This window comes from Mastigoproctus giganteus, chromosome 10 (genome assembly GCF_048544385.1).
Source record: "Mastigoproctus giganteus isolate SK-2022 chromosome 10, ASM4854438v1, whole genome shotgun sequence".
Lineage (NCBI taxonomy): Eukaryota > Metazoa > Arthropoda > Arachnida > Uropygi > Thelyphonidae > Mastigoproctus > Mastigoproctus giganteus.
Window position 1 is genome coordinate 150,927,748 of NC_143584.1, and position 12,028 is coordinate 150,939,775.

Genomic DNA, 12,028 nt, shown 5'->3' on the forward strand with positions numbered 1-12,028 from the left:
GAAATTTTAGAATTGGTGAAAGACTTGTGGAATTTGCAGAATCTCAAGGATTGTCAGTAATGAACACTTTTTTTCAAGAAAAGGGTGAACAGAAAGTTGACATGGAAGAGTCCAAATGGATTAACAACTAATGAAATCGACTTCATCCTCACTAACAGAAGATATATCATGAATGATGTTACCGTCCTGAATAAGGTAAATGTTGGAAGTGATCACAGAATGGTAAGATGTACACTTGATATAGATGTAGGAAAGGAAAAAACTGACTCGAGTAAATAATATGAAGGTCTTTGAGATAACAGAAGAGGAGAAAAAACAGTATGTACTGGAACTTAAGAACACGTTTGAGCTTCTGCAGACTGCTCAGGACCAAGATATCGATGAGGAATATTACAACTTTCTGAAAGTGATAAAGCCCAAGAAACCTATAGGAAAAAAGAAATCCAAAGAAGAAAAAATTAGTCAAGAAACACTTGTTATGATGAACCGAAGGCGACAAATGAAGAGCAAGCTAAACATTGACAAGGAGAAAATTGAGTATACTGAGTTATGCAAAGCCATTAGAAAGAGTCTCAGAGAGGACATAAGAAGATTTAAGACAAGAAAAGTAGAACAAGCATTAAGGGAAAACATAGGACTTAAATCAGCAGCCATGAGCAATAATACAGAAGAAAATTGATACTGAAACTGAAGAATAGCGATGGTGTACTTATAAATAGCAGAGAAGGCATAATTCAAATAGCAGAATACTACTATAGAGAATTATACAAGGAGCGAGGGAATGATGCCAGCAGTGGGGAAGATGGATCGCAAATTAGCAACACATATGACATACCCGATATTCTTACTGTGAGGTAGAACATGCATTAATGAAAATGAAGAATCAGAAAGCCCTGGGGAAAGATGAAGTTACTGTAGAGTTATTAAAATTGGGAGGAAGAGACATAACACAAAAACTGGCAAGGCTCTATACAAAGTGCATTAGAAAAGTTGATGCCTAAGCAGTGGAATAATGCAATCATAGTTTTGCTGCATAAGAAAGGAGATAAATCAGAAATTGGAAATTATAGACCAATTAGCTTGATATCCCACATCTGCAAGTTGTTCACAACGGTCATTACTAACAGATTAGAAAGAATACTTGATGAGAATCAACCGAAAGAGCAAGCTGGCTTTAGGACAGGATTCTCAACTATGGATCACCTTCATGTAATATCACAGCTAATGGTGAAAGCAAATGAATATAAAACACCATTATGCCTGGCATTTGTGGCTTATGAAAAGGCATTTGACTCCATACAGCATAAGGCAACGTTTCGGGCACTGGAAACACAAGCCATAGATACCCCATATATTATGATTTTGAAGAAAATATATGAGAATGCTACCTCCTTTATTAGACTAGACAAAGACAGTAGAAAATTTAAAATTGAGAAAGGAGTTCGACAAGGAGACACAATATCTCTGAAGCTGTTTACTGCTGCCCTTGAGGAAGCTTTCAGAAGATTAGACTGGTTGCAGAAAGGAGTCAATGTGAATGGAGAGTACCTAAACCATTTACGATTTGCAGATGACATTGTGGTCATAAGCCACGATCCCAAAGAATTAGAGGAAAATCTGAATCAGTTATGCAGAGTTAGTAAGGATTTTGGACTAAAGATGAATATGGCTAAAACAAAAGTAATGATGAACAAGTGATGAAATGAAAATGATGATGCCACAGAAAAGGACATAATGATTGAAGGAGCAGTAATTGAAAATGTGGAGTCATATACTTATCTGGGACAAGTTATTAGCTGTAATAATGATAAATGGCTGGAAGTCAAGAGAAGAAGAAATTTTAGATGGATTGCATTCAGGAAATATAGTCACATACTGAAGAGCAATATCCCAGTTTGTCTGAAACATAAAATAATGAACCAATGTTTACTTCCTTCCATGACTTATGGAAGTGAAACTTGGGCACTCACCAAAAGAATGGAAGAGAAGCTGAGAACTACGCAGCGAAGAATGGAACGAATTATATTGGGAATCAGACTGTTAGATAAGAAGAGAAACACTTGGATTAGGCAGCAAACTCAAGCAAAGGACATTCTTATCAAAACTAAAGAACTAAAATGGTCTTGAGTAGGATACATAGCTCAAAGACATGATGACAGATGGACTAAGAAAATAACAGAATGGTACTCAAGAGGAGAAAAAAAAGAAAATCTGGAAGACAACGGTGGAGATGGATTGATGAAATTCGAGTTTTTTGGGTAGTAAATGGATGGCCATTGCACAAAACAGAAGGAACTTTAAAGTTCCTGGAGAGGCCTTCATCCTTGCAGTGGATTGAAAATGGCTGATGATGATGCCTCTTTTAACATTTCATATGCTTCAGCTGATGTTTTTTGAGGCAGAAACAAAATTTGATAGCAGCATACTGTTCCTTGCAGGTCATGTCCATTGTTACATAGGTGAAACTGACTGATGCCAAGGTCACACTGTGCAGATGAGTCAACTGCACAGTTGCTATGTGATGCAGCTTGGTTTGGTCTTAAATTCTGCAGCTCAGCTAGAAATAGTAAGCAGTACAGCTGTTCACAAAAAAATTATGAACATTATCGAACAGTCCTCATATCTTTATTATTTTCTCTCTCTTAAAACTGTTACTTTGCATTCAGCTTATAGTGACTTTTACAGTTAAGATATTAGATATTAAAAAGAGTCCTTAATATTTGAGGCATGCTTATCCTGGCTATAGAAAAAAGGTTTTGGCTGCTCTTTAAAATGTAGGCATGTTATGAAATAATGTACAAAGAACTGGACATAAAGCTAAGCTTGATTAAGAAGTGCTTATAACTTTTATTAGCTTTGTTGAAAACTGTAGGATGTAGCTTATTTTTTAACAGTTACTTGTAATAGTGTATAATAATTTTATTAATTTATGCATTAATATTTATTCTTAGGTTTTGTCCCCATGGCAACTTAGATTACACCAGAAATGTGGACAAAAGGAGAACAGTTATGACATAATGTGCCCTGGTTTAAATAAAGTTTTAAATGCACTTGTAGAAATTTATAAAGAAAAAGTTACTTTCAAAGGTAACAAAGATTTTTGCCAGTTTATTTTATAGTTTACTGTTGTTAGTGGTGTCCAACTTTTTTCCCTCTTTTTTTTTTTTTTTTTTTTTTTTTTTTTTTTTTTTTTGTGATTGAGGGTTGTATTGTCTTTAGGCACATGTGCTGCATGTTTTGGTGCTGTGATAACATTTGTTTGGACAAAAAAGGTTGTAGCCTCTTATTGCTGCTACACTTGAAAATATAGCAGCAGATTGGGCCTGATCAGCTATGAAATGCTTCAGTATTTCTCAGGATTTCTGTTGGCTTGTCTAACCAACAGAGTCTACGTTGGACACCTTTGGTTTATGCTGCTGTTTATATTAAATATACAAGTTAGATAATATTGATGTCATTTATGATAGTGTGTTATATGCTATTACGTTAACATGCCATTTATGTATATGGAGTGGGGTGAGTAGAGAGGGGCCACTGATTAACCTGAATGTGTTCTTTTGGACAAATGAGGTATTAAGAACATTTCCCAAGATCCAATATAAGTTAACATTTCTGGACCAACACGAGAGTATAAATCTTTGTGTATTCCAAATTATCAACAGAAATTTTACCATAGTCAGGACTGGATTTTGGTGTTCGTAAGCCCAGTGGTGAGCTGTGAATATTTTAACAATGAGCTCGCACTTTTTCAGACTTTTTGATGTGAAAAACCCTTTGCGATGGGGTGTCCCCCCACGGTGGGTGAGTGATGTTACCCACATTGTCTGCCAGAGGTGCTTCCCACGCTCAGACCACTAGTCTGTGTGGAACACTCACTAGTAGTATGATTAGATTAGAGTGTGTGACGCATTTTTCATGACCAGTACGATATCTCGAGTTCTAACTTTTTGGAATTTTTGAATAGTATGACGTCACAATCATACTTCCTGCAGTTACTACTGCAGGAAGTATAACTGCAAGTATTTGTCATATGACTGCAACAATACAAAGATTTGTCAACAATTTCTTATTTCGTCTCGCATTTTTGCATACGCAGCTGTTTGGGACACCTAACATTCCATTGTTAGGTGCAGACAGTGCTTTTTTTGTCATAGAATGCACCAGAACGGCGTTCCGTCACCTTTTTTCGACAGATTTTCCAAGTTTTAAAAGTAACTTTTGAAAATTTGATGTTTGGTCCACGTGGACTTGAATTGCCCAATGGAAAATCACATCTGGCTAACCAGGGAGCTCTTGTATGCACTCTGTGTTGCAAAAGACCATAAACAAGCAATATCATTCCAAAATCCACACCCACAAATTCCTTGCTGTGTTGAGAAGCTTTTGAAATACAGACTGAGATAAATATTATAGTGCATGCTATTTAGTGAGCTCTCAAAAACCTGCATAGAAAACACAAAAATTCAAATTCAGATTATTACTGTCATGGCACCTGAGCTTCTTGTTAGCATATGCATTAGTAGAGGCATACGGTGCAAGACGTTTGTTGTTTGTTTGTTATTTGGTTTTTAGGAGCATTAGCAACAACTAAGGCCATATTGCTCCGAGGATATGCGGTGGTCATTCCCTGACCTTCCCACGTATTTGGTGGTTACGGGCTCGAATCCCGGTCTAATCAAGAAGCATGTACTATGCACTGCTGCTACGGTGCAAGAAAGCAAGCTTATGCAGCATCAGCCAAAAAAAAAAAAAAAAAAAAAAACCTCCCACTTCACCACACCATTCGTTCCAAATGTCTGTCCAGCTCAGCCTTAAATTTATTTATGCTATCAACTTCCACAACAAAACATGAAAGTCTGTGCCACCAATCAACTACCCACTGGCTAAAGGCAAATTTCTGCACATCTATTCTACAACTGTTTTTCCTCAGTTTGAATCTGTGCCCCCTCAGGTTCTTAATCTGAGAAAGAGTAAGAATACCATCAACATTGAGCTTGCTCAACCCATTCAAGGCCTTATACACCTCAATCAGATCACCTTGCAGGTGCCTACTCTCTAGGTGCTGCAATTTGCAGAACTTGTCTTTCTTGGTAAGAGCACCCCTTTGTTCCCCTCACCAACCTTGTTGCCCTTCTTTGTACTTGTTCTAGCAACTCTACATCCTTCCTAAAATGAGGCCTCCAGACTATCATTCCTCTAGGTGTGGCCTGACCATAGGATAATCACCTCCCTGTCCCTGCTAGCAGAATTCCTATATATCATTGACAAGACTTCATTACCTGCCCTGGCAGCCCCTCTTCACTGCTCAGTGAACTTCATATTTGACTGCACAATTACCCCTAGGTCTTTTTCACATTCCACTTCCCTGAGTGTAGTACTACACAGTTGGTATGTTTCTCTTTTATTGCTACCCATATGCAGTACTTTGCATTTGTCAATGTTAAACTTCAATTGCCACTTTTCAGCCCATTTGCCAAACTTATCAAGATCCAGTTGGACTGGCATACTGTCTTTACTGTCGTTAACAACCCTGCCAACCTTTGTATCATCTGCAAACTTGGACATTAAACCTGATATACCTTCATCAATATCATTGATAAATATACAAAACAACAATGGGCCAATCACCGAACCCTGGGGGAACTCAACTAATAACATTTGTCCACAAGACAGTGTCCATTGATTACCACTCTCTTTTGTCTCCCACTCAATCATCCCTTTATCCATTGTAGCAACTTACCCTTAATGCCATACGTCTCTAATTTGTATAGCAGTCTTCCATGTGCAACAGTATCAAAAGCTTTCCTGAAATCCAAGTACCATATTTCCCCATGTATAAGATGCACCCTTTTTCAAAAAATTTGGGGTCTAAAAACTGGGTGCGTCTTATACACTTGTTGTAAATTTTTTTTACTTGCATTTCCCGCTTTTTCGTGCTTGTTGTCTTTGTGCTCATTGTTTTGCACTTGTTACCGGTATATTAGGTTACGTTTTGCCACGTTCCGCCCAGAAATGGCTCAGAAAAGATTTTCGTACAGTGCTGAATTCAAGTTAAAAGTGATCCAGTTTGCAAAAATGAATGGAAATCGTGCTGCTGAACGTACGTTTGGTCCTCCTCCAATTGAGAAAACAATCAGAGACTGGCTACAGGAAGAAACCCTACCGAAAACACCACGGCAGAAGAAGGCCATGAGAGGCAAGTCAGCAAAATGGCCTGATTTAGAGAGGGAATTGAAGATATGGATTGAAGAGCAAAGGGCAATTGGAATTCCTGTCCACAAAGATGGTTCAGCCCGAGGCAAGAAGAATTGCTGATGAAAAAGAAGTTACTGATTTCAAAGGAGGACACAATTGGTGCTTCAGGTTCATGAAACGGAATGGACTAAGCATGCGTACACGCACCAGACTTGCCCAAAAGATGCCTGAAAGCTATGAGCAGAAGGTCCTTGAATTTTAACGTCCTTACTGCCAGAGGTGTATTCAACTCTGGCAGTAAGCTAGAGAATCTTGTAATAACTGAGAGTAAAGTGGAGGAGAAATTGTTGAAGATAAATACAAGAAAGGCACCTGGGGTGGATGGGATCTATCCAGTTATATTAAAGGAGGCAGCAAAGGAAGTAAGCAAACCCTTAGCCATAATTATGAGAGCTTCCTTGGACTCAGGGGAAGTACCCGTGGACTGGAGATGTGCAAATGTGACCCCAATTCACAAAGGAGGATCAAAGGGCGACACAAGTAATTATAGACCTGTTAGTTTAACTTCTGTTCCCGGAAAATTAATGGAGGCACTGGTTAAAGAAGCACTGCAGGATCATCTAGACAAGACTTCAGTTATAGCTCAGACACATCATGGTTTTGTTAAGGGGAAGTCTTGCCTGACCAATTTGATTGGATACTATGATGCAGTCACAAAAGAACTGGATGCAGGGAATAACTTTGATATTATATACTTGGATCTTAGAAAGGCTTTTGATACTGTTGCACATGGAAGACTGCTGCATAAATTGGAGCAGTGTGGCATTGGAGGCAAATTGCTGCTATGGATAAAGGGGTGGTTGAGGGGGAGAAGACGGAGAGTGGTCATCAATGGACACTGCTCATCGTGGACTAATGTTATTAGTGGAGTCCCTCAGGGCTCAGTGTTGGGTCCATTATTGTTTTCTGTATTTATAAATGATATTGATGATGGTATATCAAGCTTAATGTCCAAGTTTACAGACGATACGAAGGTTGGCAGGGTTGTCAAGGACACTACTGACACTATGCTACTGCAACAGGATCTGGAAAGGTTGAGCAGATGGGCTGAGAGGTGGCAAATGAAGTTTAACATTGACAAATGTAAAGTACTACATATGGGAAACAGCAGCTCCAGAGCAACGTATCAACTCTGTGGTACTACACTGACAGTGGTAGAGAATGAAAGGGACCTGGGGGTGGTTGTGCAGGCAGATATGAAGTTTTCTGAGCAGTGCAGACGGGCTGCAAGAGTAGCTCATGGTGTATTGTCGATGATATATAGGAATTTTTCTAGCAGGGATAAGGAGGTGATTATTCCCTTGTATAAGGCAATGGTCAGGCCACACCTAGAGTACTGTATAAAGGTCTGGAGGCCTCATTTCAAGAAGGATGTACAGATGCTGGAACGAGTACAGAGAAGGGCAACAAGATTAGTGAATGGAACAAAGGGGTGCTCTTACGAAGAAAGGCTTAAGTTTTACAAATTACAGTGTCTGCGGACTAGGCAACAGCGAGGTGATCTGATAGAGGTGTATAAAGCCTTGAATGGTTTGAGCATGCTCATTGCTGATGGGATTCTTCCTCTTGCTCAGAATAATCACCTGAGAGGGCATAAATTCAAATTGAGAAAAGACAGATGTAGGATAGACGTGAGGAAATTTGCCTTTAGCCAGCGGGTGGTTGGTTGGTGGAATAGACTTCCATCCCTTGTCGTGGAAGTTGATAGCCTAAATAAGTTTAAGGCTCAGCTGGACAGGTATTTCGAACGAACAGAGGGGTGAAGTGGAAGTGGTTATTTTTTATTTATTATTTATTTTTTTTTTTGGCTGATGCTGCATAAGCTTGCTTTCTTGCATCAAATGCCTCTACTAATGCTAATTTCATTGTTTTGTTATTCAATGCCGGAAGAGACATCAGTTTGTGTTGGGACAGATTGCAAATATGGACGAAGTCCCCCTTCAATTTGATGTCCCAAGTAACAGAACTGTTGATAAGAAGGGGGTGAAAACTGTAACTGTGAAGACAAGTACATGAAAAGAGCCATTATACAGTTGTTCTAGCTTGTGCCGACGGAACCAAGCTGCCTCCTATGCTGATTTTCAAACACAAAAGAATGCCAAAAGAAGACATTCATCGAGGAGTGATTGTCCACTTTCACGACAAGGGTTGGATGGATCTGGTTTGAGAAAGTTTGGAGCAGGAGACCAGGTGGGCTCTTACGCAAACCTGCCATATTGGTGCTTGATCAGTTCAGGGCACACATAGCAAAAAACAAAACTTGCGGTCATACCTGGAGGCTTGACATCCCAGCTCCAACCACTTGATGTTAGCATTAACAAACCTTTCAAAGCTGCCATGAGAGACGAATGGAACCAATGGATGAAGTCTTCTGGGGACAATTTGACACCAGCAGGAAGAGTGAAGAAACCAACTATAGGAGAAGTTTGTACCTGGGTGAAAAGATCCTGGGATAATATCAAGATTGAGATCATTGTCAAGTCATTTAAGAAGTGTGGCATTTCAAATGCCATAGATGGAACTGAGGAAGAGGCAATATATGAAGACATTGATTCGTCATCAGACACAGATGAGGACAAGCTAATGGATGGGAGTATTGGCAGTGATGAGGAGTTGTATGAATTTTATGACGAATAAAACGAATTCAATAACTTTATGTAATAAATTTTTTTTTTCAAATTTCGGGCCCCAAAATGAAGGTGCGTCTTATACATGGGGAAATACGGTATATGATATTAAAAAATTATTTTTGGAATTCAGTTCCTTTGTGACCACATCATAGTATCTAATCAAATTAGTCAGACAAGACTTCCCTTTAACAATCTCATGTTGTGTCTTAACTATTACTACAGTTTTGTCTAGATGATCCTGCAATGCTTCTTTAACCAGTGATTCCGTTATTTTCACCAGAACACAAGTTAAACTAACAGGTCTATAGCTACCTGTGTCACCTTTTGAACCCCCTTTTTGAATTGGTGATACATTTGCACACCTGCAGTCAAAGGGGACCTCCCCTGATTCCAAGGAAGCTCTCATAATTATGGCTAAGGGTTTGCTTGGATTCAGGAGAGGTCCCCTTGGACTGCAGATGTGCAAATGTATCACTAATTCACAAAGGGGGTTCAAAAGGTGACACAGGTATAGACAGCTATAGACCTGTTAGTTTAACTTGTGTTCCAGGGAAAATAACAGAATCACTGGTTAAAGAAGCATTGCAGGATCATCTAGACAAGACTGTAGTAATAGTTAAGACACAGCATGGGTTTGTTAAAGGGAGGACTTGTCTGACCAATTTGATTGGATACTATGATGTGGTCACAAAGGAACTGAATTCCAAAAATAATTTTGATATCATATACAGTCTGTCCTCGTATAGCACGATAGTTGTGTTCCTAGAAACCCTCGTGCAATATAAACAACAGGCCCTATGGGAAAAGTGGGGTTAGGTGCCAACCACCCAAGATTGAACACACATTTGGAACAAAAACATTACCAAACACAATAAATAATCGGGTAATTTTAATCGTTACAAAATACTTACGTATTTTATAACGATTAAAATAATTAATAAAAAATATAATATATATTTTTATTATAATATAATAAATAAAATATAAATATTTTTTATTATATTATAATAAAGTATTTTTAGAATCTTGTTGCAGTAGCATACCGTCATTACTATCATTAACAACCTTACAAACCTTTGTATCACTGCAAACTTTGACATTGTCTGTCCGATATGCCTTCATCAATAGCATTAATAAATATTGAAAACAACAATGGGCCCAGCAATGAACACTAAGGAACTCCATTGACAACATTAGTCCATAAAGAGGCCACGCCCACTGATAACCACTCTGTCTTCTTCCACTTAACCATCCCTTTATCCATAGCAGTAACTTGCATTTAATGGCACATTGCTCCAGTTTATATAGGAGTCTTTTATGTGCAGCAGTATCAAAAGCCTTCCTGAAATCCAAGTATATGATATCAAAATTATCTTTTGCATCCAGTTCATTGGTCACTGCATGATAATAATTTATCAGATTGGTTAGACAAGACCACCCCTTAACAAATCCATGCTGTGACTGCATGCAAACCATGATGGTTTGCATGTAGTATAATTGTATTTTTATCCAGATGGTTCTGCATTACTTCTTTAACCAGTGACTCCATTATTTTCCCTGTAATAGATTTTAAGCTGACAGGTCTGAAATTACTCATGTCACCTTTTGAGCCCCCTCCAGTCCATAGGGATTTTCCATGAATCCAAGGATGCTCTCATAATTATGAGAGCAACCTAAGCATTTGCTTAGCCATAATTATGAGAGCATCCTTTGCTGCCTCCCTTAATATGATTGGATAGATCCAATCTACCCCTTTCCTTTTTTATGCTTCAACAATTTCTCTTTTGCCATTTCTCAATCAAATCTTTTTCCTTTCAGTTATCACAAAGTCATTTATCTCCTGTTGGAGTATGATAAACTTCTAACGTCCTCTCCTGTAAAAAATTCCTCATGTCTGAATATAGATGCAAAATATCTATTCAATTTGTCAGCAACCTGAGCAGGGTCATCAACAGTTAATCCATTGACATCAAGTGGCCCAGTGTTAATATAAGCATAGAAGTTCCTTCTACTGTTAATACAAGCATAGAAGTCTTTGCTGCTTTTTTAATTAAACAAAATTTTTTAAATTAAAAATTACATAAAATAAGTATTGTAAATCCATTAAGAAAAGATGAGATATTGGTATTCTCTAAGCAGCAAGCACAAAATGCTTTCCAAATATTAAAAAGCAAGTTGGTTCTCTGTTAGGTGACATGCCACTGTTTTTGATCATTTTTGGATGCCATCCCCACCGGGTTAGTATGCTTGATCTCTGACTAATGCAGTGAATTCAAAAATCATGGGAGATAGAGCAGTCTAGATTGGTGAGGGCAGGTGTTTTGGGGCTTGACACTTCTATCCTGCAACCTGTTTCTCGACAATAATATCAAAAATATTTGCAAGAGCTTCTCAAAATATGCCTTAGCATTAGTAGAGGCATTTGATGCAAGAAAGCAAGCTTATACAGCATCAGCCAAAAAAAAAAAAAAAAAACCACTTCCACTTCACCCCTCTGTTCGTTCGAAATACCTGTCCAGCTGAGCCTTAAACTTATTTAGGCTATCAACTTCCACGACAAGGGATGGAAGTCTGTTCCACCAACCACCCGCTGGCTAAAGGCAAATTTCCGCACGTCTATCCTACATCTGTCTTTCCTCAATTTGAATTTATGCCCTCTCAGGTGATGATTCTGAGCGAGAGGAAGAATCCCATCAGCATTGAGCATGCTCAAACCATTCAAGGCTTTATACACCTCTATCAGATCACCTCGCTGGTGCCTGGTCTCCAGACACTGTAATTTGCAAAACTTAAATCTTTCTTCGTAAGAGCACCCCTTTGTTCCATTCACTAATCTTGTTGCCCTTCTCTGTACTCGTTCCAGCAGCTCTACATCCTTCTTGAAATGAGGCCTCCAGACCTGTATACAGTACTCTAGGTTTATCCTGACCATTGCCTTATACAAGGGAATAATCACCTCCTTATCCCTGCTAGAAAAATTGCTATATATCATTGACAATACACCATGAGCTACTCTTGCAGCCCGTCTGCACTGCTCAGAGAACTTCATATCTACCTGCACAACCACCCCCAGGTCCCTTTCATTCTCTACCACTGTCAGTGTAGTACCACAGAGTTGATACGTTGCTCTGGGGTTGCTGTTT

At 38.7% G+C, this 12,028-nt stretch overlaps 1 protein-coding gene across 1 annotated transcript in view; it reads left to right on the forward strand.

Moving 5' to 3' along the window:
- The window catches only part of LOC150079380 (synaptosomal-associated protein 47-like), a 65,893-nt gene that overhangs the window by 29,816 nt on the left and 24,049 nt on the right, over positions 1-12,028 (forward strand). The window contains exon 3 of the mRNA XM_090382702.1: positions 2,952-3,087. Coding sequence (XP_090238828.1) covers positions 2,952-3,087 — 136 coding nt within the window. The remainder of the gene's footprint in view (positions 1-2,951; positions 3,088-12,028) is intronic.